This window comes from Cystoisospora suis (genome assembly GCF_002600585.1).
Source record: "Cystoisospora suis strain Wien I chromosome Unknown contig_2389, whole genome shotgun sequence".
Taxonomy (NCBI): Eukaryota; Apicomplexa; class Conoidasida; order Eucoccidiorida; family Sarcocystidae; genus Cystoisospora; species Cystoisospora suis.
Window position 1 is genome coordinate 9,493 of NW_027155188.1, and position 24,483 is coordinate 33,975.

General features: G+C 55.3%; 6 protein-coding genes across 6 annotated transcripts; 4 read left to right on the forward strand and 2 right to left on the reverse strand.

The window, feature by feature from the left end:
* Positions 1–40: 40 nt before the first annotated feature.
* Positions 41–258, forward strand: CSUI_004982 (uncharacterized protein; the record flags this gene model as incomplete). Its single annotated transcript, XM_068065163.1, has 1 exon — positions 41–258. A coding segment is annotated over one exon (216 nt), but the record flags the coding sequence as incomplete, so codon positions are not given.
* A 1,501-nt stretch (positions 259–1,759) lies between these two features.
* On the forward strand, positions 1,760–9,059 carry CSUI_004983 (uncharacterized protein). The gene has a single exon (XM_068065164.1). The coding sequence runs from the start codon at positions 2,783–2,785 to the stop codon at positions 8,096–8,098; it is 5,316 nt and encodes a 1,771-aa protein (XP_067922859.1). The 5' UTR covers positions 1,760–2,782; the 3' UTR covers positions 8,099–9,059.
* An 801-nt stretch (positions 9,060–9,860) lies between these two features.
* Positions 9,861–13,541, reverse strand: CSUI_004984 (erv1 alr family protein). Its single transcript, XM_068065165.1, has 4 exons — positions 12,468–13,541; positions 11,543–11,699; positions 10,860–11,024; positions 9,861–10,380 (listed from the first exon to the last, which is right to left on the reverse strand). The coding sequence occupies exons 1-4, from the start codon at positions 12,936–12,938 to the stop codon at positions 10,283–10,285; spliced, it is 891 nt and encodes a 296-aa protein (XP_067922860.1). The 5' UTR covers positions 12,939–13,541; the 3' UTR covers positions 9,861–10,282.
* A 137-nt stretch (positions 13,542–13,678) lies between these two features.
* CSUI_004985 (mitochondrial import inner membrane translocase subunit) lies at positions 13,679–14,875 on the forward strand. Its single transcript, XM_068065166.1, has one exon. The coding sequence runs from the start codon at positions 14,226–14,228 to the stop codon at positions 14,493–14,495; it is 270 nt and encodes an 89-aa protein (XP_067922861.1). The 5' UTR covers positions 13,679–14,225; the 3' UTR covers positions 14,496–14,875.
* A 708-nt stretch (positions 14,876–15,583) lies between these two features.
* On the reverse strand, positions 15,584–22,418 carry CSUI_004986 (vacuolar proton translocating atpase subunit a). Its single transcript, XM_068065167.1, has 6 exons — positions 19,988–22,418; positions 18,995–19,174; positions 18,664–18,773; positions 18,136–18,231; positions 17,524–17,874; positions 15,584–17,236 (listed from the first exon to the last, which is right to left on the reverse strand). Exons 1-6 carry the CDS (start codon positions 20,907–20,909, stop codon positions 16,157–16,159), a joined length of 2,739 nt encoding a protein of 912 aa, XP_067922862.1. The 5' UTR covers positions 20,910–22,418; the 3' UTR covers positions 15,584–16,156.
* On the forward strand, positions 22,151–22,810 carry CSUI_004987 (uncharacterized protein; the record flags this gene model as incomplete). The annotated part of the gene is made up of 2 exons (XM_068065168.1): positions 22,151–22,257; positions 22,738–22,810. Coding segments are annotated over 2 exons (180 nt in total), but the record flags the coding sequence as incomplete, so codon positions are not given.
* Positions 22,811–24,483: the final 1,673 nt, after the last annotated feature.

Below are 24,483 nucleotides of genomic sequence, written 5' to 3' on the forward strand. Positions count from 1 at the left end.
CAAGAAACAGATACCGTGACGCACGTTCGCAGCTAGCAGCGTGAGAAAGTGACAGCGCTTGCGTCTGAGAAAAGCAATGGCCACTCGCTGCTAGCTGCGAACATGCGTCACGGTATCTGTTTCTTGGCCAGAGCGGAGTATACGAAAATTTGTTTGTTGGTAACCGTGTGCTTTGGGAGTGAGGGAGTCTCCTGTCTGCAACGCCTTCTTCCGCTGGCGCGCCGCCCTCTGCGGTGGATCAAACGGATCGGGCCCTACGCTGCAAGCAGGTAGATGCGAAAAGAGAACTGTATCCGACCTTAGTTTTTTAGCTGACGCCCCTTCACTTAACCTTCCCTGAACCTCTCACCTGCACAAACCTTCCTTTGGACAGCCCCCAGACCTCTCGGCCTCTAGAGGCAGTCGGAGAGGGAATTATTCGGTCAGCTGTTGTCTAGCTGGACCCAAGCCCAACCGACCCGTCACGAGCATGACACCTGTTCACCTGAAAAGGCTACGACAGCGCCTGGACCGATTCCAGCATGAGCCATACCGGGTCTGGCTGCGCGCCGCTCGTCCTTTCAGGGGATAGCTAAAGCAGTGCGAGTCAGCACGCGCACTGAATGGCATCGCTATTCAGCTTTCAGCAACCGAAACAAAGCAAACATCTAAGACAGGTGGGGAGCAGGCGTCCGAGCACCCAAGGCTGGTGAAGCTGTTGGGGTACCGAGGATTTGGTGGAGGGAATCGGCTAGACCGCCCCTCCGACAACACCCGCATCTTCTGATTTCACCGTGCAAGCAGTGGCAACGCGCACACGTCGTTTGCCCACCGTCAAAATACCCGGGCTAGATTCGCGAGGAAGCGGAGCGCAGCGAAGCCAGCCGCAGGACAATGTACAGGTCTGCCCGACAACAAGCCGGGCCGGGTCACCCGTGACGGCGGAGCACCAGAAAGGTTTCGGCGGGAGGCAATGAACCACGGTAAGGTGATGACTAGTCGTGAGCATTCCCGGTTGGGTGGAGATTCAAATTAGCTAGGACACGGACGACCGAGGATGCCAAGACGGCATAGATGAAGGTTCACTGTACGCCCGCGAGTGGCACTCACGGGCCTGTGACGGAGAACACGCGGTGGGTAACTTGCGCCCGACGGGATCGCCACACGCAGTTTCACAGAAGCAGCGGTCGTGCCGCAGGCTGTAGCTGCGTCCGCGCTGTTCAGCGTTTTTCCCAAGGCCAGCCGCTCGATGCCACGCGCATCAGCACGAACCACGCATTAGCTGGCGTGTGTAGTGTACCCTGAGCCAGCATGCTTGCCAACGCTCTGTTCCGATACTCAAATGAAAGAGCCAGCCGCGGGCGCGGGGCGCCGACAGGAGGGCTGTCTGCCTGCCAAGGACTTTTCGTTTGGACTGGGCACGGAAGAAGACAAAACAGGGTTCCGTAAACGGTACTTTTACTGCATCTATCTTGGGTCGTAGAGGATGCAGCCTTTCCAGGAAATTCCCAAAAACGAGAACACTATAGTCGAGCCGTATTAGAACGGGGGCAGGCTTCGGCCTTCTCTGAGAGGGCGTAATCTGTCGTGCTTGCCAGCCGACACGGCCTCCATAACAGTCCCTTCACAACTTCGCCATGGGGACAGCGAGTTCCGCGTCCGTGTAACAAACTGAAGACCACCGGTGTTAGGGAGTGTCAAGTAGCTTCGGCAGTTGCTAGTAGCAGCAATCAGCAGCACAGCGGCTGTAGTAGCAGCACAAGTGAAGTCAGGTGTAGGAGCACTATTAGTCGTCGTGTTATTCCGATGAGTGATAGTTCGTAGGGACCACTGGCAGCAGTTCTGCCAAGACAGTGCGCGTGCGTGCGCGAAAGCAGCAGCGCTACGTGACGAACTCTGGTCGTGTCCTCCCAGCGCCGCCGTTACATCATCCCCCTTCTCTAATCCTCTTCTTTCGGCTCCCAGCCGTTGGGCATCTGCCTGCCTCGCGGGGCTGCGTCGGGTAAAAATGTTGGTAATTCGGTTGCTGAGTCTGGCGGCCTTTTGTCCCGGAACAGGCCCACTAAGCTAATTAACGTCTCCCGCTCACGACTCGTTGTTCTTTGCGACAGCAGCAGCGACAAGAGAGTTATATGCCGTATCGGGGGCAATTTCTTTTCCGCGGCCGCATACGCGATCGTTGGGAGTCATCTCCAGGTTTTGCTTCAGTTGGTTTCCCATCTGTCGTCAGCAGTTCCGCGGCTTTTCGTGTAGAGTTCGGAGAGTTTTCAAGAAACTTTTGGACACTTTTTGCCGTCACGTTCCTCGGGCTCCCGGGGATGTCCTTCTTTGCCGGGACACGCTGAAGTATCCAGTTTTCGCGGCGCCGGCCTGATTGTTTTCTACTCTTCCTCCTACCACATCTGCTATTTCTAGCTTCGAGTTTTGCGTTTATTCCGCTTAGTAGCCGAGTGTAGGGCGCTATCGTTTTTTCCCCATCAGCCCGGTCAGGGAGTATTTGTCGCGACTCTGTTCTCTACGAACAAACCAGGACGCTCGGTGGTTCCGTTTACGCCGAAGTATGCTCTTCGTTAGTGACTTCGCAGGCCGCAGCCATGTAACGCTCGTTCCCGGCAGGCAGTTTATGACTTTGTTACTTCGTTGCAGGGTCGACTGCCCCTCTGGAGGCCCTGGAGCTTGGAGTTCGGGTTAGAGCTTTTTTCCGAGGTCCGGACCACGTATGTCTTCATCCCCGTACTGTTTTCTGTTGCCGGAGACAAGCTGCGGAGCGGCCGGTTGGTTGCCACGTGGGTCCAAGTGACTAATGCCTCCGCCTTCGGTAGCAGCATTCCTCGGCCGCATGGGTGAATCTGACGAGCCGACCGGCTCCCGGAACTCCTCGTCTACTGGTGAGGGCGACCTACACTCCGTGTGTTCGGTCCCCGATGGAGATGCCAGAGTCTCAGGTGCCCGGAGATCTGTAGCTCTGATTCCGCCTTTGGGAGATACATCTGCTGCGAGGAGCGGCATTCTTTCTGAGCACAATGGTGGCCAGGTGGCAGAGATTGTCAGTGGTACCTCTTCGTCACGGACTGGGCCGTCGTGTGGGATTGTTGTAGAAGGCGGGGGAGGGGCGGCAGACAGCAGTAGCAGGAAGTGCGGCAGCACAGAGGCCTGTGTTATCGCTAACAGTGCTTTTCGCGGCGGGAAGGGTGACTCCGGAACTGCACCTCCTCAAAACAGCCATCGCTCATGTAGTGGGGGCGCCAAGCAGGCCGCACATAGTCCCTATTCCGGTAAGCATGCCGGGGCGGTAAGCAATGGCCAGGGCCACGGGAAAGGGCACTCTGGTAGCAACTCGCAAACTAGCAAGATGTCTGGGAATCCATCAGGAGAAAGGCATTCTCATTCCAGCACCAAGCAAAGCAGCAGTTTCTCGGGAAGAGATACCCAATCTAGTACTAAGGCAAGTAGTTCGAGCACGTCTTCAGGGAAGAAAGTTGCATGTGGTTTTGACAGTGAGCTCAGCGCAAGAGAGCTCCGCAAGATCAAGTATTACGAAGAAATGTTTGCAAGATTGGCCAACGAGGAGCGCCAGAAGCAGTCCGGTGTCAGTAACGTTCCCAGCTCGAACCCCTCATCTGCCTCAGGAGCTAGTACTTCCCCTGGCAACTACAGCGGCAGTGAAAAGGGTCCGAAGAAACATCCGTCTCATGCGCGGCTGACGGGCGACGGCGGTTCGGGTCCCGGCAAACTTTCTGCGGGGTCAAAGCCTGGTGACTCAGGTGATAGTCGGGAATCGCAGCTGGGATCCCACTCAGGTAGTGCTGTCAGTGCTTCCAGTGGGGTGGCTGTTCAAACAGCTGTAGCTGTCAGTGCCGTGAGAAACTCTGTCTGTAGTTCAGGTTCGAAACGGAAGCACAGTCGTGTTATTGATTCTACGGATGACGAGGGACCTCCATCTTCTCCCCTTAGGGTTTCTGTGAAACGTGTCGCGACCGGAAAGGGAAGCTCCAGTCAAAACAGCGTTACGGAGCAACCGGTCGCAGCTGTTACCTCAAACCCGCCTCCTGCTTCGGGCGGGCCCTCTGATGGTACGCGACGCAGTCCAGACAAAGTGACTGGACGGCAGTCCGGTGATTCAGGCGGGGGCGGCACCAGGGGGGACTCAGTGCTCGGTAATGCTCATCGACAGTCCCAGCATCTCGAGGCACGGGGAACCGGGCCTGGCAACAGCTCTGTCTCGGCTTCAACGCAGCACCCCCATTCCTGTGGTGCCAGGAGTAAAACCAGTCCCCCCTCTTCGGGGCTGCGATCGCTGAAGGGCGGAGAAGGCGCGGAGCACGCGGCTTCGAAGGCTGGAGAAGGCCTGCGTAAGAAGAGGCGGGTTGCTGCCGTTTCCCCCAGTGCGGAGGCGGCCAACTCCAGTAGTAGCAGTAGTAGCAGCAGTGGCACGAGCAGCAGTGACAGCAGTGACAGCGAAAGCGGATTCGGCGGCGGCAGGATGACAAACAACCGGTGCTTGCCTAAGAGCTTGCAGCGTAGCAGTGGGCCTTCATCGCGGAGCGGCTCTTGTTTGGCAGGAAGTGGCAAACGGCTGCCCCACTTTTCCAAGAAGCGGTTCCACTCTCGCTGTACTACTACAGGTTCCCTGGTGAACGGGGGACCTAATTCCGCACCAGCTACTGAAGACAGCCGTCGCCTTGGTGGCGACGGCGCAAGCAGCACCGCGAACGGTCCTGTACACAGTAGTGGCGTAAAGATAGGTGGCGATCGGAGGGACTGCGGGGGAGGCGTGGTAGCAGCTTCTCATCATTCTGCTCAGGAGGGCGGAGTTAGGAAGGCCAGTGCGGGCTCCGCAAGTTCAACCCCTGCCACAAACCGGCATTCATCGACCTCAGGTGGAGGGGGAACTTCAGCCGGCGCAGCACACTCCGGCGGATCTTCTGTCAGCGTGACTGTCTCTCACGTTAAGGGCGTTGCTTCGTGTAGTCAGCGTGTTTCCCCAGACCCAGGCGAGAAGAGGAGCTGCTCACGTGTCCCAGCGGCGGACGGTGACTCATCAGGAGCTTTTTCACACCAGAGCAAGTGTTCGAGGGGAGGGGGGAACGGCGCGAACTCTGAGGGCGCTTGTGGAAAGCCATCAGAAAAGGAAAAGGGATCCACGCGGGTATTGACCAGTGTGGACACATCCTCGTCGCTGCGGACGAAACAAAGCTCTGCCGGCCGGCCCAGCAATACGATCAAAGCAGCCCCTCTCAACTCTGCAACCGGTGGTGGTGGGTTGACTTCAGTGGAGCAGAGTGTATCGACCGGCTTCACGCCTTACACTGCGGCATCGAAAACTCCGGCTGAAGAGAACCACGACCGTACCATCGTCATCAGTAATAGTAGTAGCAGTGGCGCAGCTCGACCAGTTCCTGGAATAAAACAAGAGAAGGATGACTTGCCGGTGGTCGGGGGTCATGGAGCCGGCCCTACTGGACAGCAGTGCTTGAAAGAAAGCCAGGCTTTATTGACGGGTGACACAGAGTCTACTAGCAGCAGCGTAGCATGCTGGACTGTAAACGGAAGCCTTGGCTCTCCCCCAGCTTCTGTTCATCAGAGCGGTGGGAGGTGTAGTGGAAATACGGTGTCAGCAGACGTCAGTCATGATGCTCGCCAATCTGCTAGCCTATCTGCAGCTACATCTGCCATGAGGAAGACTGCAGCAGAAGCAGAGAAAGAGAGTTCTAGCAGTGCACGAGCGTCCAACCAGTGTCGCATGACATCAGCCGGACTGGTGAAAAGGATCGCGACTCAGGAGATCGGTAGCGTTTTTGCTGCAGACACACCCTGTCCCCCTCGAAGCTCGTCAACGGAAATCGAAAGCCGGAAAGGAGAAGGGGATGCCAGCATCAAAGCGGGTAACCCCAGGCTGAGCGATGCTGGTGTGAAGAATGAGGGAGAGCTCCCAGTCTCTCAGCGCCGAGGTGGCGAGTTCCAGCAGGGGCGGCGGAATGAGTTCGGTTCAGAGAATTCCCACGTCAAAAGCCGAGTGGACAGCGCGGCCGCAACCAAGCGTGGGCCCCTTTCCAACAGCGACGGCTTGTCCAAGGCGACAAGTAAAGGAGTATCAACGGCTACGGGCGTCTCTGCTGTGCCTGGAGTCGCGGGGAAAGGAGCTCCAGTCTCCAGTGGTTCACCTTCGCGGATGTGTGGAAGTAATCTGGACCGGCTGCTGTGTTCAGCAAGCAGCACCTTTGGAAGTGCATCTGCTGAGTGTGATCCTTCGGAGGCACCAGTCCGTGGTTCGCCTGGACCGCCGAGAGGGGGAGAAGCGAATGTCGTAGAGGATTGTACAGAGACTAAGGCAGGGGCTTCGATACATGCTACAGCTTCGCGGGACGGTGGATCAGTGAGTGACGGTGGCCAGGATGAGAATGAGCTGGGATCTGGGCGCTCGGCTGTAGCGGTTGGGAAGTCTCCGGGTGCGTTGTTGGCGTGCAGCGCTATTGATACATCGGTTGACTCTAGCTTGGAGAAGGGCGGCCGCCGCGGCATGGAGTGTTTGTCCGATTCGGAGAGACGCTCCCAGCTAGCACGTACGTCACCTAGAGCCTCGGCTGGGAGGCCTGCTTCGCGTGAAAGCGGGCGCAGTTCTTCCAAAGAGGAGCAGGGAGGGCGAGGGCCTGAGCGTCTGGAATCTCTTGGAAGTAGTGGAGGTACAGCTCGTTCAGGCAGCTCGAGTCCTGTCACCGTCACCTGTGAAGCCGGACCCAGTTTATCTGCTGAAGAGACTAGTCAGAGCTGTAGCGGCGCGCATCGGCAAGAGTGGTCACAGCTGGGTGGACACGTCATGAAGAATGACGACAGCGTCGCTCCGACTACGACAGTAGCTGATGCGTCGAATTCTAGGGAAACGTCTCCCAGGGGTGCGGGGCCGCCTCGTGAGTGGGAACTGGAGTCTCGATGTTCACCGTGCTGTTCCGCAGAACAGGCGTTTCTTGACGACCGAAATAGTTCCGCGGGGATGGAAAACGTTGATGAGGGAGAGCACATAGTGTCGTACGCTCCCTTGCCACTGTTAACTGTTGCGCGTGCAGTGTCCGCGCAGCCTCTGACAAATACGCCTCTCCCTTCTGTCGTGGCAGGTCGCAGAGGTGGAGGCGGAGCTTATGGCATCGCACGTCGGCGTGCCTCTCCTTTTTCCCAGTCTCCGCAGGCGGCCGGCTCGTCTCAACCCAGAGAAGACGCGGTGAATGGGAACCAGGTTTGCCGGTCAGGCACGGCTCGCGTGGGCACCGTGCGGCATCATCAGCGAAGTCCAGAGTCGCCCGTCTTGACAGCGGCTGTTCCAAAAGACAGATGGCTTGGTGTTGGCACGGGAGAACAAGCTGTTCCGAGCCAGTCTATCGGCGGGGACTGGAAGCTGGGAGCAAGCGCAAGTGCTCACACAAGCAAGTCGTTCTTGTTGTCTGCTGTCCTGTCGTCCGAGTCCCCGGAATTGGAGCATCTGAGACAAAAGGAAAACGAAGGAAAGAGTGGCGTTCAGAAAAGTGCCGCAGATGAGGTATCCGGAGTGGTTATATTAGCGAACGGGGGGACTCCGCGCCATCTGTCTGCCGACAGGACGGCTGGAATGCCGATAGACAATCAGGGGTACGCGGAGGCCTGTTGCAGTGTTGTGCCAGTTCGGGACTGGCGGCGCCTGCTCCTAGGACGAGAGCAAGGGAACTGGAAAAGGGTAAATGCGGAGTCCGAGCGTTGTGAGTCAATCGGAGATGGAGGAACCAAACAGGCGCGGACCGGCATGCTGATCCCCTGTGTAAGCCAGCCTTGTAGTGGAGCAGAAACGATCAAGAAACTCCCTCTCGAGCGCGGGGTCAGCTCGATATCTGCGTCAGGAGGAGACGGGTTCGCTTCGTATGGGGCAGCAAGTGAGAAGAGATCGCCGCCCCTCAAGGGAGTTGGTCTGTTAGCTTCAGTCTCGAATAAACCCGGGGAACAAGAGACACTGGGTGCCAGTGGAGGTGGGCCGGTAAAGCGAACGGGAGGTGTGCCGGAACCTTTGGTGTTGCATGGACGCTGGCTAACTAGTCTGTCGTGGAAGGCGCAGTTGTTGAGAAAAGTTTATAATGCGGGTCGGCCGGTGAGATAGCTCACGGTCCGGAGGGAGGATCATTTTGGCTTCAGCTGTAGGGACGTGGACGTGCGCCCTTGCGTCGCTACCATGCCACACTGATAACACACCTGATTGGTTTAGAAGTTCCCTGGACAAAGTCAGCTGACAAAAGGCGAGCTCGTAAAGCTCTGTGGTGACGCGGGTAGTCCATGTAGTCGTACCAGATTTGGTCGGCTTAACTTATAAATCGCATCTGTAAGATTGAAGTCGGCTAAGCGTGCGGTGATCGCGGGGCCGTCGACGCGACGTGCCCGGAAAGTAGGATAACATGTAGAGAGCAAAACCTCCGTAACGTTTGACCTCCTTTTTTCTCTCTTCTTCTGGCAATCGCAGCAATATTGTCCACTTGCCAACTCTGAACGGTGCGGGTCGGATTTTCATGCGCTTCCGTGGAGCTATGGGCAACGGTGGGGCTATGTGCGGTTTTTGAAACGATGGTTGCAACCGTGTCATACAGCATACTGCTTTGTCTCAAAGGGGGTAGCCGAACTAACAGGCGACTTTTTGCTGGAAATCTGCGGGCGAGTGCTTTTGGGGTGCTTGCCGAAGCCATAGCAGGAGCGCTATTCTTGTTCACCTGCTAACGAGGAGAACCCAGAGTCCTTGTCCTGCATGAAGATCGGAGTTGACAGCGAGTAGCAGCAGTAGATGACCAGACCGACTTGTCTGGATTTTTTGAGGCAAATGCTGAGTGGAAGGGGGCTCGCGGGTAGGGGCACTTTGTTTGGACCTGTAGCCCCGCATATTCAGCGGGGCGTGCACAAGAATCCCGAGAAACCTGCCGCTCATTGCCGTCGTAGTCTCCTTTTGTTGGGGGCAACGTGCCGTTGGATCCCGTCTACGGCGTCCAGGCCGCCACCCGCAGAAGCGAAGGGAGGAGGAGAAACAACTTGAATAGATTCTGAATTGTCTGTCTTACGCAACTCTCCGTCTCGGGCATGCGGGCTTTTGCGTAGATACGTTGCCCCCTTGTCAAAATGATGTTGCCACCCATGTCAGAAAAGGAACGGAAAGGTAGCTGGCTCCCCCTGACCCGTACCCTTGTCTGGGAACGAGGCGGGGTTGGGCCATGCGCTGAAATACGGAAGTACAGTAGAGGCAACGGGCTTCACGTAGAGTAGGTCACGGAACCTGGATTCCTTCCTTTGTCGGAGATCCGCTGCGCCTATACACTATTGTTTGAAATTCTGAGGCGATGCACTCCTCATCAGGCGCTCACTCTAGCTGCGGAGACACCTTTCGTGAAGGACGCATCCATACTTAGGAGCGCCATGATCGAGCGCCGCTGTGGGCATGTGAGAAGTAAGGCGCGTCCAACAGCGCTACGACTGAACGTCCCGGGTGAAGAAAGCAGGGTAGGGGTGGTACAGTGCTTCTCACTTCGTTTTGCCTTTATAGTCAGGAGGCGATCGGACTGGCTCTGCTCATACCCTATAGTTGTGTACCGACAGGGTTCTAGGGAACTAAGAAGCTACTTGGAGACAGTGCTCCAGGAAAGGCCGTAGCGAATTGGCTTCGCGTGTTGTGCGGCTTATCAAATTGCAGTCTACCGAGTACTTGTCTACCAGATCTACCTGGCTTGACGCCGCCTTGGGGGATCGAAGAAGGCTCTCGGGCGTTCCTCAGCGTGAGTATGGCGAGCAGACGGAGTCCCGGTCTGCTCGCCGCAGATGCACTTGCAGGCTCATTGCCGCACCGTGCGCCACCGCCAGGCAAACCAGCCAGCACTGCTTCGACCGTGCAATTTCTCGGTGAGTTGGCGTTGTCGGGGCGGTCCGTACGCGATCTCCATTTCCACCTGATGAACGAAGGTGGGCTGGGGGGGAAATTCGACCGGGCACACTCAGCTTCCGGACAATACGACTCGTTCGACACGAAGAGGAACTCGTGATTCATTATTAATGAGTTGCATACAAACTACGGGGAAGTCTCCGTCAACGGTAGCAATGTCGGTTCACGACAGCAACTTGGAGATCGCGCCGTGAAGACGCCGGAAAGTCGAACAAACGCCTCAAACATAAGGCCTTTCCGGAAATCACTCTCCGCATATGCCGGGCGACTTGTCCTGAGAAGGCGAGCCAAACGCAGCGCCGGTTGTTGCTTGCCAGGCGGACTGCCCATTTTATCTCTTCGTTTCATGAACGCCCCATCGCAGTCCTCTCACGTCAGAGCAGACTGATCTGTGACTACTCCCCGATTTCTCGGAAGGCTACAGATAACCGTCATCGTAGCGCCACCGTCGGACAAGCTCGCTGTACCTGGAGCACGTCAACCACCAAGCACAAGGCCACCTTCAAGTCCACTATGACCGTCTGCGTAGCTTCCACAAAAGTCTAGAGACTACCCGTAACCTGTGACCGAAAAGTGCCGGCACCGGAGTGTTTACTAGGGGCCAGCAAATGTGCGATAGTTTATCCACACTGCATCACTGCACGCCGGCGGCATTCGCATGAACGGTTCTCCACCAGCCTCTAGGGCAGCAAACACGAAAGCAGATGTTCAAGACTAGTCAGCATGAGCACACAAACGTGATCAGATCGCAGACCAGCAGTATTCTTGGCTTGATCAGTGCACTCAGAGGCCTACTTTCTGCGTGTAGCTTCAAGACTGCCGCTAGTCACACACAGACTGGAACACCACCAGTTTTCGGCTGGTTCACTTTCTACGTCGCAGTGGTTTCTGACGTCTACCCTTTGAACATACAAGTCAGAAAACAGCAACGCTGTTAAGCACATACCAAATGTTGGAGACGGGAGGCTGCCGATAGCGACGTACAACCCCTCTACTCTCGGGCAGCCTACCTGCACGGCCTCGTGGGCATTCCTACTTTCAAGCGGCACTGGTTCTCGACCAGACACAGCCAGAGCAGCAAGTCTCGCCGGCTCTCCACCCTGAGAGGATACTCATTACGGCTGAGAAACTTGGTATAACGCGTCCTTGCGCGGAACACTGGAGTGGTTTGGTATATGGTGCCGCGAGGCACCTCACGATAAACCATTCCCAGTGGGGTGCGGCTGTAGATCGACGACAGGCTACCGTCATTGACAGCGCCATCGCGGACTCATGCGCAGGATTTCGGTTCTACCAGCCTGTTGGATTTTCATCTTCTGACAAACTGACTGTCCTAGGGAGCAATGTACGAGATGTTGCGCACACCATCTCTTAGAGCCAGTCGTGGGCACTCATCAACCGTGTAACTCTCCGGTTGTCGCATCAGTTGTAGACGGGACGCGGCCTTTCGCTCGGAGGCGAATGCTACTCCTGCCCGAGCATACGAAAGTCTGTGTGGCCGAACAAGGTCGGCAGGCGTAGGGCCATATGCTGTCCACCCTCACATAGTCTGTCTGTTCAGTAAACACCTTTAAAAAAAAATGCAGTATGTAAGCGCTCCTCTGTGTGCGCGATCCTTTGTAGAGCCACACACATACCTCGGAGGAGTAGCTCTCACGGCTTCACTGTAGCAGCTGGCGCCGGGGCCGAAGGTACACTGGTCAGGAAATTCCTCAAAGAACACCCGCAAATGCCGCTGTTCCTCGACGGATGGTCTGGGTGAGGCATATGCGGCATACGTCCACAGCTGGAAACACAGAAAGGACGGGAACAAAAAATAACCTACGAATCTGTGAGACTTCAACCCAACGCTCCCACGACAGCCACTACTCCGGTAAACCAGTGCTAGTGAAGACGGGCTATGAGACAGAGCGACAAAGGAGTCACTTTCTCACAGACGTTCCCGAGGCACACAAAAGGCGCAGGCTTCCACGAAATACTCGGGACAGACGCGTGATCTGCCATGCGCGGCTAAGAGCTGTCCACTCTCTTTCGACAGTACGGCGTTGCTACACTTGACACCATAGCACAAAGCGAGAGCCTGAGAACCGGAGGGAGTAATGCGAGCATGAGACTGCTTCCTGAGTATTCCCGTCCCCTCATACCAGTACCGAGACCGATCCGCGAGCAATTCTATGCAAAGCAGTGCTCTCAAGGGGCACGACAAGGCCCGGGAGCACCCAACATCACTCTGATAGTTGCTCCACTGTGATCCTCTAGTTGTCATCGCCTTCTGTAGATGCAAAAAGTACATCAGAGCCCCAGGGTGTACGCAAAAACCGTCAATTGCAGTTTGTTTCTGCCTTTGAAGTGGGCACAGTAACAGTCCTTAGCGCGTCAGTGCAAAGTAAGTTTGTTGGTCTGCGTTTCCGCTTTGGGATATGAATGCCACGAAGGAGAGAGGCCCCTGCCTGTTGGAGGGTATGCTCTTTATCGCGGTGACTGCAGCTAACTCGAGCACAGAGAAACCTTGAGTCACTGTCAAAATCTGCGCTGTATGCGCCGAGCTGCTCACCAGAAGCCACTGGGCATTGCAGGGATCTGTCGGATCGTTTGTTTCCGAACAAAAGTGCACAGCAGGATAGTCACGCTCACTGCGCGTCCCCTCAGCCGGCTTGATAAGGTGAGGCGCCCTTGGCAAGCCCTGTGAGGAAATCTCCGGTTGCACAGCCGAACCTGAAAGGGGGTGTGGAAAAGCACGCACCTCTGGTGTGTCCGGACTACAAGCAGTTTCGACAGTATGGGTCGGTGCGGGTGAGGACTGCTGAAGCGAGGGCGGGGCCTGAGGGCCGCTAGCAGCCTCCGACGTGAAACGATTCGTGCCCGGCCTCGTTTCGGTGTGTAAATAGGCAGCACGGAGACCCGCAACTGTCGCTGCTGATACGGCTGGTGTCGGAGCGGGAGCGGGCCAAGATGATGTTTGAGAAACGTCGGCGGCAGCAGCGTCCCTGCGCCGGAAGGGATGGGCACCTAGCGCATTACCCATTGAGCGCTACGGCAGTCGATTGAGCGCTACGGTAGTCGGGGAGTGGGACGGCGATAGCTTTCTTATAGCAAGACTCCGGTGAACATGAATACACAACGGGAGGGCAGCTGACTATTTGAGTCAGATTCGAGACTGCCTGGACACCCTCCGTCACCCCGGAAGAAACGACACTTGAGCGTTTCCAGCCTGGCCAGACACCTACGGAGTATTCCAAAGCAGACACGTAGGGCAGCCAGGCAGCGGATCGCTCGAGATGCTCATTTTACGGGGCGAGGTGAAGTCCGGACGGCAGGGAAACAGAACGCGACACCGATGAACTCTTGTCCGCACATTCGCACGAACTACCACTTGAAAGCCAAACTCCGTCCTAGAATTTGACTCAGCTCATGGACGCCAGCTTTTACCGCTCAAACGCGCTCGCTTCGTTCCGTGGACCGATCCCAGAAAAGTGCAGTGAAAAGTCCCCAGGCATTCCTTTAGGAGAGGGCTCATCTCGTGTTGCGGGCTTCAGATCCACATTCCCTCTCTCGGTAAGAAGGCTCGTCGCTGGGATACCAAACTGGAGTATAAATGAGAGAATGCTCGCTGATTTCCTTCTGGACTGCCACAAGCAGATGCATACCACGCATCGCTAAGCCCCTGTTCCGGGGTGAATCGACGACCCCCGCATGCGATGCAAACCGTCACCGCCAACTATCCGATGCAAGACTGCCGCGTAGCTTCCTGGCTTCCTCAGTTTTACGTCTGCCACTTTTCTTTCGCCTCATTTGTGTTTGCGTCGGTCCGTGCATCTCTGCGGATTAGTTAGCTTTTTTGCAGCTGTCTTGCATTGTAGTCTAGGTTGCCCGTGTAAGTTTGTAGCAGACTCCCGCGTCGACGACTGGCATGCTAACCTGAAGAAAATTCTGCTTGGCGCCCGAGGAAAACCCAGTGTGTATCACAATGTGTCGCTGCGTTTCCCCCCGGAGTCGGATACGTTTTCTTCTGTGACTGCCGAGTAACTGCCAGCAAGCGACTGGGCCCCAGGGTTCCGCGTTCGTCGTCCTCAACGTTGGGTGGCCGCCTAAGGGATAAAGGAGACTGACACCTCTGACCTACCTGAACAACGAGAGCGCGCATGACTGCGGAACCTTACGCCAGTCTGTGTCTTGTTATGTCCTCTCTGAGCTCTTGGCTCAGTCTGGTGTGGCAGTGTGTGATGGCAATTGTGGATGCTGTGGCCCTTAGTCTGCCTGTTCCGTAGCGTGCTTGTGCTTCTTCGGAGTGCAGCCGAGCCTAAGATCAACAATGAGCGGAGGCCAACAAATGCAGCACCTGTCGCCTGCTGAGCAGGCGGCGGTGATGAAAGAGTTGAACCGCCTTCAGATAAAAGACAGCATGGACACATACAACTCCGTGGTGGAGCGATGCTTCAACGAGTGCATTACCCAGTTCCGTGCTAAGGACTTGGACGATTCTGAACAAAAGTGTGTCCGCCGCTGTGTCCGCAAGTTCATGCTGTTCTCACAAAGGGTTGGCGTCCGTTTCGCGGAAAAAAACATGGAAGCAAGCAAGTAAATCTGCCGACTGCCGTGCTAAGGGTAGTGGCGGCATCACTCAGGGGGTGTTGGCACGCTGCCCCCGTCATTTTGAATGTTTCAGCCGGTGACGCAAACTGCTTCTCATTGCCTTCTGCGGCATAGGCTTTCCGCGGTGCGTGTCTCTGGTTCATCATAAGCCATGTTTTACACGGGAGCATTCTTTTTGAGGAAAACGCGCGTGGTGTAGGGTATTGTTGATAATGTTGAATGCTAATAAGTGTATATAGGAGGCGGTGGTGCAGACTTGTGCGTGTCTAGACAAGGGCCGCTAAAAAAACAGACATTCCTTCCACAAGGCGACAGCTACGGCTTCCGTGCCAAGACAACGATATGGGTGAGCAAATAATCAACTGCAGGCCCGCGGTGCGTGTCCTTTCGGGCCCGTTCCGGAGACATGCTTTTGCTAGAGGGACACTGATTCCAGTATGCCACAACTCGAGTTCTGCTACGGAGTTTAGTCTCGTTTCTGGGTCAGCTGGGCCCACTCCGAGGCAACTCTAATCTGCAAGGCAAATACCGGGGCACCGAGATCATGTAAAGCAATTTTTCTTTCGCAGCTTGCTGTTGCGCGGTACCCGAACACGGTCGCTCGTAGCAGTCGAATACCGACCGCAACAGGAGTAACTGTCCCAGTGGGTAACCGGAGTTGAAACCTGCCGACCGCCTACCCGGGCGCAGCGCACACGCTCCTTGTAAGACCGGTTCAGGAGGCTCTACTAGGTCGCCTAGTGTGCCGAAGAGCGACCGACTGTTGTGCTTTGATCTACACAGTAACACCGTTGCCCAGTACTTGAAGAAATGCCGAGCGCCCCACTTTTCACCGAAGATGCCTGAGTGCGACTGCGTGACGGCCTACGCTCTGCTCAGAAACCCTGAGGGGCCCCGACACGTCAACTGACTCGCCATGATCTTGAGGGCTCGGTAATGTAGTTACCGAAAGGTTCATGGGAGCATGGCATCTGTCGGCGGTAACACTAACTCCGTGTCCATGCGGCAGAAACCAGAGGCAAGCGCTGTCGCCAACTGCAAGAAAAAAAAACTCCGTCAAAGGTTGGAAAGCGAGAGGCCCTAACGTCCGTGTGAGAATCGGGATGCTTCCGATTATTACTTGTAGTGCGGTGGGCCGCTGCACTACCAACGATTGAAAAGATAAGACATCATGCTACATGCCCAAGGGATTAGCCACCTACAAACTACATTCCAACTCATGAAGTCAGAGTCCGTTGGATCCGGATCACGCGCCCATGGGTGAGCGCAGAAAAAGCGCCCACCAGCACAACCGCCATCGATCTCCCGTCGGCCTACACTAACACTACAGTCCCGCGCACTTCCGCTGCTGCTTCATGCAGCGCTACGCAGCACTACGTACCAACAAGGACCGGTTGATGTCACATTCAAGTCCTCATACGCAGTTCAAGGTTCTCCATGGTAGAAGGACGACGGATACCCCTCCCGTCAGCGAGACCAACAGACCTCTCTTCCATCAAAGAAAACAGCGCTCTCCGGCAACTCCGAAATAATCAAAGAATCACACTTCTCTGGCTTCTCACCACACGTCATGCAGAACAGGCACTTGCAATCAAAGAATCACACTTCTCTGGCTTCTCACCACACGTCATGCAGAACAGGCACTTGCCCTTAGGCGTCCTCGCCCTGCAGGAGCTTGAGAAAATAGAGAGGTGCAAACTTATATCCGTCACCCTTGTAAAACTTGTTCTGAAACTCGACCCACTGAAGCCTCAGAGCATGAAGCGACACTTCCAGAAAGTCCATGCAGAGAATAACCGCAAACGTGATACATGCGTACGCGGCGAAAATGAAGAAGAGCGCCACTGTGACAAGGGCGACATTGTCGGACAACTCGACTGCCCGGACCACTGTCTGAGTGTAGAATACGAGCGCTAATTGTTGGTGTGCAAGCGAAAGAGCCCATAGTCGAAGATAGGAAGCTGTGTTGGAAATCGTCCCCAGAATGAATTCGATAGTCTCAATCATCTGGTGAATGAAAATGTCTCCGACACCTTCATGCTCCTCGGGTTCCTCCACGTGCCTGTCTAAGGAGAGTTCACTTCCCTGTCCATCGTCAAGCGTCCGCTGCTTTTTCCGGTTCATGGATTCTCCAGTCTGATCCCGTCCCCCTGGTGTGTCGCCGCTCACAGCTAAACCACCGTTCGCTTCTGGATCCGAACGGGGATGCTCTAGCTCAATCGTAGACGCATTTGTTTTCCCCGAGCTCAGACCTTCTCTCCGGTGAGACGGACTCTTCTTCATCCGAACAGAGAGAATGACTGGCTTCGGTATAAGCATTAGGGGAATCGAGATAACCATCAAGAAAAACAGGACGCGTTCAACAAGTTGCTGGTTGGAAAACATTTCATCTTCAGTCTTCACTTCTGACAGCATGCACATGTTGATGATCGTGTTTATAAGATTTGGCTTGTTCTCATCCGCCGGTGTGACCCACTTATACACGATGAGGAAGTCCATGTAACCCACTAAGGAGCATATAAAGAGAACTTGCGGAATGAATTCGAAGATGAAGTCCAGCGGCTCCTTGAAAAACAATGCATTGGACCCTTTCAGTAAGACGCCCACAAACATTTGTACAAAGCCGACTATGACTGAGAACTTCATCTTGAAAGAATTCGTAAACAGGAGTTCGTTTGCTGCTCCTTTCCATGCCGGGTCAAAGCCGAAAGGATATGGAAACTCGCCGTCCTACAGGCACACGCATGCACTGCTAGAACACTCCGTCGCGTCATCACCAATACATGGTGGATTGGTATCAGCCGTGCGAGTGTAACACGAATACTGCAAAATTAGTTCAGCAAAACAGACAAGATCGCGTGAACGCGGTCGCTGGTGGCCACCGCAAAAATACATATTTGCTCCACAACACAAATCGGCTGCGGAGACCGTACACTTATAACACCCTCCCGGACATCCTTCTCGAGCTGACTTGTTCACTGAACTGGCGAGACACACAGTTTCTTGATGTGACTTACCCGCTTCGCGAGTGTGACATTTGTCGTCCCGACCGACGCACCCTTCCACGTATACTTCGAGCCGAAAATATCTAGGCCGAGCGCAAACCAGTCGTTGTACATGAATCCACCGAAAAACGCGAAAAAACCCATGAAGAGAATCATGTAACGATACTTGACTGCACCATGTAGAGCGGCTGTTTTGTCCTGTGTTAACGCTTTGGCCCGAATCAAGAGAAAGAGTCCCACCAACATGACACACAAGCCGTGACCGATATCTCCGTACATGACACCGAACAAGAACGGAAAAGTGACAGTGGTTAAGACAGCCGGATTCGCCTCCTGGTACCGCGGAACGCCGTACGTATCGACCTGAAAACAAAAAAGCAGCCACACACCATCTATACCGGGTTACAATACAGGGCTCAGCACCACCGCCTCTTCTCACTACCAGGCTCGAGGGGAGTATTAAAGCTTGCGACGTGCCACGTCTACACCCGCAAGACGAAGCAACGAAGCTCCTGTGAAATCTGCCTGGCAAGACTGGACGAAAATGACTTATATGCGTTCCCGAAACTTCGCTTGACAACGGCAAGAGTGCTTGAGACTGTTTGAACGGCGCTGGCGACTGACCATGATTTGAGCAGGTTCCGTGAACTCCGTCGTCTTGAAATATGTAGGCGGCATACTCGTTGGGCGGCCTTTCTCAACCAAAAGAAATGCAGCCGCCTGTGACCCAAAACCGTACACACATGTCCAAACAGGTTTATACTGGAATCAGCGCGCAGTACGAATTCTACCCTGTACCATATCAACAGCGTGGCGTTCCCTCTACGGAAACTCTGAGTCTCCAGATTGTTCATTTCGAATCGAGCGAATCACAGGCGCTGATCTTGAGACTGGAAATACCAAAACACAGGCTAGTCAAAACTACCAAAGACCACATCAATCTCTGACGCCACCATTCCACGCAAAAAACGCATATCCCCCGAAGGAGAGACGGCAGAATGACAGAATATTAAAACCAGACTGATGAACAACACGTGACATTCTTCCTCCCGCTAAAAACCGCCCCAGAGAGAACGAGTCCGGGGACCTATACCGTCCCACCCTACGCCGCATCGCCGCCACTGTTCCTCTGCCCCAAGGAAAGGTGCTGACCTGCTCCTCCCCCTCGCCGTCGCCCGAGCTGCTCTCCTTAAGCAAAGCTCGCACATCCTCTTCCTTGTCCCGTGGAAGCCAGCAGTCGCAACGTAGTGTCATGTCTCTGCCTGAGAAAAAAATTCGGAGAACACGAGGCGAGGCTTTTCAAGTGACGAAAACTCGCACAGCCAACTGCTATACGCCCGCTACGCTGCTATCGGCGCCAAAGGAACAAAGATCCGAATGACGTGTACCGTCGTCATTCTCATACGCGCGATAGTAGAAAGTGAGGGACACATTTTACGCGCACAACACTGACAGGGCAACGCTAAGAAAAACAGAAACGCACCCTGGAACTGATTCAGTGTGACGTAGACCGCCTTCTCCTTCTGACAGAACATCTTCCACTCTTCCAACAGAGAAGAGCCACCCGGCCGAGTTACTTCAAGTAGTAAACTAATCTCGCCGAGGAAGTACCGCTCGTAGGCCGCCAACGCCCGTTCTTTGTCGTCTAACAGACCTTCCAGAGCTGAAAGAAACAGACGCAGAGAAAAGCAGTGCTTGTTTTGTTGCTACACACGAAGACAAAACAACAGTCTGTTCTCATGGCAGCGCTCCCCTTCTATTTCCTTAGATTTAGGTGGTCGGCAGCCCTCACCACTGCCTGAACTCCAGCCTCAACAGCTCTCTCCCCACAGGTGCGTCGAACGGTACCTTGCTCGCATCCTCCTCAGCCACCTCGTGACGGGATCGTCATTGTACCCCATGCTCGACCACCAAGTCGACTGAGAAAAAGTTCCTATTCAGTCTATCGAAGTTCTGCAACAGCGGCCCTACCGGCTACGACCAAACTGTACGCGGTCGGCGTATCTATACAGACACCGCAGTGAGGGACTTCGGAGACTTAGGGCCCGCTACCAGACGTAGACCTTAGCACAGTCCGTGACCACGACGCGTCCTAAAAGGGCGAGAAGCAGCTCCGGAAAAGCACAGGAGACGTGCCTAACACATATGAGACTGAATAGCCCCAAACCCTATGAAAGAACATGTACGTAAGATAATTTATACAAATTAGACGCCTTGAATTGATGCCCGATGCTCTCCCGGAGTGCCAACAACATCCCCTTGACAAGAAGTTGAAGAAAGCGCTAGCAGCGAGACATAAAACGGCCCCTCCCCCACCCCGTGCTGTGGCCCACATGTCATCCGCACTTGGAACGTAGGAAGCACTTGGAGGAAAAAAAAGAGATGTGAGTCCGGATCGAATGCAGAGCATGCGACAAGTTCGCTAGAAACCGCTGAACGGCACAGTAAACTGAAACCCATGGAGTTACGTCCGTACCTGCAAGACGCTTGGAGGCTTCCTGGGCACTATGTGGCCACTCATACGGCTTTGCATTGAAAGCTTCGCACACCTTGACGATCTTATCGTGAAGAAGAGAGTGCACGGCACCCTGGTAATAGATGACAAAAACACCTTTCTCAATTTCTGCCCCGGTCGTGCTGTGGAAGAGCTTCTCCGAAGTGGACTGGAAGAAACAGAAGGCATTCCCTCTCGTGGTCCGAAAAAGCATGCGTTGGAACCTCCCGATATCCGACGTGGCTACCATACCCGCTATAGTTGATACTGTCGACCCTGATCCACCACCCTCGGTTTTTGTCAATCCATTCTCCGGATCGTCGATACCCGAAACTACTTCCTTGCTATCTTCCTGTCGCAGTAAGGCCTTTGCAACTTCCTCTTCTGATTGTCCTGATGCAGGACCGTCAGCCATGCTCCTTCGCGCGCTAGGAGAAAAGGCTGCATCAGCCTTACCACCGGTACCTCGCAGCTGCTGTACAGCAATCTGCATGACGCACTTCTCCTCCAAAGCCGCATTCTTCTGCTGAATCAAGTCGGCATTGTTGCTTTTGAAACGGACGAACTGCGCATGCAATCTGTTCAACGCTTCCTCGACTTTATCCAGCTGGTAATTTTTATCGTGATCCAGGAAATTCTGCGCACCCTCAGGTCCGGTGACTATCTTTGCACCAGCATCTTGTAAACGATTAACCTCCTCTTCCAAGAATCGAATGATACGCTCCATTTCATCAATCCTCTGAATGTATGTGTTGAACTGACGTGTAAGAGAATGTGCATTCATATCCAGGAAATGCACACTGCCCTGTCTCCCCAGCATGTCCAAACACCGTCGGGCTACTGGTAGTGCCGAAGGCAGCACCAACGTGCCCCTAAGCATTGGCTCGCTTCGCAACGTCGTCATTATGCCCGAGCTGAAAAAACTGAATTCAGACCCATGCAGGTATGATGGAACGGAAAGCAGGCTACGGCAATCCTTAACTGTCCCGCCGAACCCACGTTGCTGTCCCGTTCACGCACGTCCCGAAAAAGATTTGTCTCGATATTTCGCCACGGTGCCTAGTCCACAGGCACCATCCATGCCAATGGCAGCCTACCGGTGCGGACAGTCCCACCTTCTGGCGACATCGTATGCCCACGACGCGCCTTTGCGAGCCAGTCAAGTCACGAATACGAGAAAACTGCAAAAAGTGACGGCAACACAGCCTGCTCTATGTCAAAGGGGGCTCCCGCCCCGGATCACCGGATACGAGGCCTCGCAAAAGAATACCAGGTACGGACGACCCCTTCCTACGCAGAACGCGACGCAAACCTTGCCCAGTGCGACTGCCGTTGTACGTGGAAGGCGTCCCGGTGGACGAGCGAAAAGAGAGGCCACAGTCTGAATAAAAAAAACGGCAGCGAATGCAGTCGGTGGAAGACGGAAAAAACCAAGGGAAGCACGCGACGAATTGAAAATCACCCGTGGACGCAAGGAGGAGCGCCAGGCGTCGAGGTCAACCAAACGCTCCGCTATGATGCCAGAAAGGAATCCCAAGTACCAGAAAGGCTTGAAGTCGAATTCGTACTATCAAAAAGCCGCTGGTTATCGAGGTCCATGCGAACTATCTATCGCGCGAGTGCAGCCGCCGGCCCCGCGCTCCTTCGACCGGTAGCGGCAGGATGGCTACATGCATTCTCAAAGCCGTAACAAGCTACAGAGTTCCTTCATCTGCACGGACGCGGGAGGGCGTCTCCCCTAGCGGCCGCGACCCGGTAAACTCACCAGTTTCGGTGATTGCTCCAAGCCCCCCCCTGCGGACCGGCTCTGTGTATCGTAGCTTCCTACATTGTCGGCTGAGAGCGTCCCGCGGTTTTACTGTCGCGGTCACGCGTTTCGACGTCGGTCGGGGAACCAGGGCCAGGATGAAGCCCGTTACGAAAAGACTTTTGGTTCCTGCTTGGAAAGAGGGGGGAGAGAAGCTTCTAATGGCTGATAGGGGACCAGCGTCGGCCGGCGCACCGTGGGTTAGAAGGAGACGGCACCACGCAGTAGGGTTTCGGCGCGTCGGTTTTGGCCGAAGCTGTCGCAAGGCTGGGTGTTTGCTTTGTGATGCCCCAGCAAGGGTGTCGCTGTGGGGCTGGATGTTCCTGTCCCAGATATGCATAGAAACGACCGTACCTGTGTCTGTCTTAAACTTCTCCAGCGAACCGGCCCTGAGCTGCCTGAAGCGGGCGGGACCTCGCCTTCGGCAAGGTTGGGCTCCCTCTAGGTACGGACCAGTGAACGTGCGGTGTTCGGCGCGTCACAGACCTGACGCGGTATTCTCATTCTGTGTCGTCCAGCACCTGGTTGCGCCGCTTGTGCTCTGGGTGACTCTGTCTGCTGCACGGCGGCCACAACACGACGTAGTAGTGGCGACTCCGAGCGTCGTGTCGCCACTACTACAAACCCCTGCATCGGCCTCTGCCTGGCCAGTGTGCAGTACGCCCACATTCCTGGCACATGGACGCAGACATAGTGACACAGTCACAGCCTCACGTTCTGCAGGCGTCCGGGGCCCCAAGGTCGGGTCTCGACACGGCTGGCCTTCACTGGAGTTTACCATCCCCTCTCTCCTGAGTATTTAGGCTCCCTCAATTGCCTGCAAAAGAAAGATGATTCCTTGGAGCACTGATATTTCGTTTTCTGTCCCTGTCCCGCGCCTCTCAAACAACGTGTTTCTCCGTTGTCCTGTCTGCGGCTGCAACAGGCCGGTTCTCCTGAGGCCCATCGCGCCGCAAAGAGTGGGCGCCGCGGTCGCGGAGGCGTCCTCTACTAGCGTACCGCCTGCCTTATAATTGTGAGGCGCACATGTGCCATGCCGCAGAGGGGTGGTGTTCTGTGTACCACCGCCGAAGTGTCGGTTACTGTGCGCCTCGTCCTGTAAGTGTTCGGCGTTCTGCTCTTGTGCGACAAACCAGATGGACGTCCCTACCTCTTCGCGGCAGCCGTTATACCGCGAGGCTTTCGCCCCCCGTTCCGCTTGTCAAGAACCGATGCAGACGACTCTGCTAGCTGCAGCGACAGAACTGTGCCCCGCTACTCTCGGGCCACTGAAGACTGTTGCCGGCGACGGCAGAACTTCCGCGGTGTGCGGAGAGTTTCGTGGACACTCATTGGGCGTAGAGGCCGCAAGGGTTGTGGGAAGGCATTGGACTCCCGGTGGAGCAGGTTCCAAGACCACGAAAGGGAACAGACAAACCGGGAGGATATTCGAAACTCCATCACGAAAGCCTTTGAAAGGTGGCTCAGGATGGCGCCGATGTTTCGTGATATGTTCCTGGCAGGTGTTCTACACCGCAGTCGGAGCAGTTCTCCCGCCGCTCCCCGGTGATTGGCCTGACCTGGAAGACTCTGTACCAGAATGACAAAACACAATAGGCGCTCGTGGACAGCTAGATGATATGCCGTTCAGGTTGACCCTGTTCACTCCGCTACTAGGTAGACCGATGTTACAAGCTGCAGCTAGGACTGCGCTGGTAGCCGCAAGAGCTTGCTAGTGTGGTGCTAGGACGCCCGGTGCCGGACTTGGCGTTACAGTGACGGGAACACGGAACACGCTGGGCCCGTTAGGCCGCCCGAGCGTGTGCAGTGCCTGGACAACCCAGGAGAGAGAAGTAGTGATTCTCGAGTGAACCGCACTACTCCCGGAAGCAGTTATCAACCCTCGTAGAAGAGTTGAGCTGCACATTCGAGTGGCACCCAATGATTTCCAGGAGCGTGGGCCGGGTGCGATGGCCCAGAAAAACGGAGCGCCGGCCCTGCGTTCACTCTCCTACAGCGGAAGAGTAGTGTAGTGGGACGGCGCAAGGAACGTCGTAATCCGAGCACCGACCACCTGACCTTACAGTGCCTCCTAACTGTTGTCACAGCGGGCACCACGCTAGGTTGGAGGTACTGCAGGAGATTACCAGCCTTGACAGGGAGAACTGTCACAGGAGAACACTCCAGCCCGCTCGCAGGAAACCCTCTGAAACAACCAGGGGGCTGCTCCGGCCGCCGGAAGATACCCCATGGGGAAGCTTTCACTGCTCGTGATATAAAACGTGGTCCAGTCACCTGCCTAAGGCGACGCCGTTGTCTACCCCCTTCCAGAAGACTTCCCTTCATAAGGTAATGTAGGTACTGCAAGTAACGGAGGCGGACGGTACACAGACCGGACAGGCTCATTGACTGAGCCACGGAGAGTCGCGTCCTTCAGGGGGGCTGCTACAGTCTTCGCAAGGAAAGAGGTGACACTCAGTCGAATGTTGTTCGTGTTTGACCAGAGGAGGATTCTTTGGCGTGGGTAGTTGTGTGTTCCCCTTGGCCACCGGATCTCCTTTTCCTTTCTGTCATACTTTCTTTCGGGTGACCTCTGACCCCCTGCCGCTCTTTCCCCTCAACACATATCTGGCTACTGTTCACGAGCACTAAGGCAACCACGGAATGCTACAGGGCCGAGTGGCTTCGACTC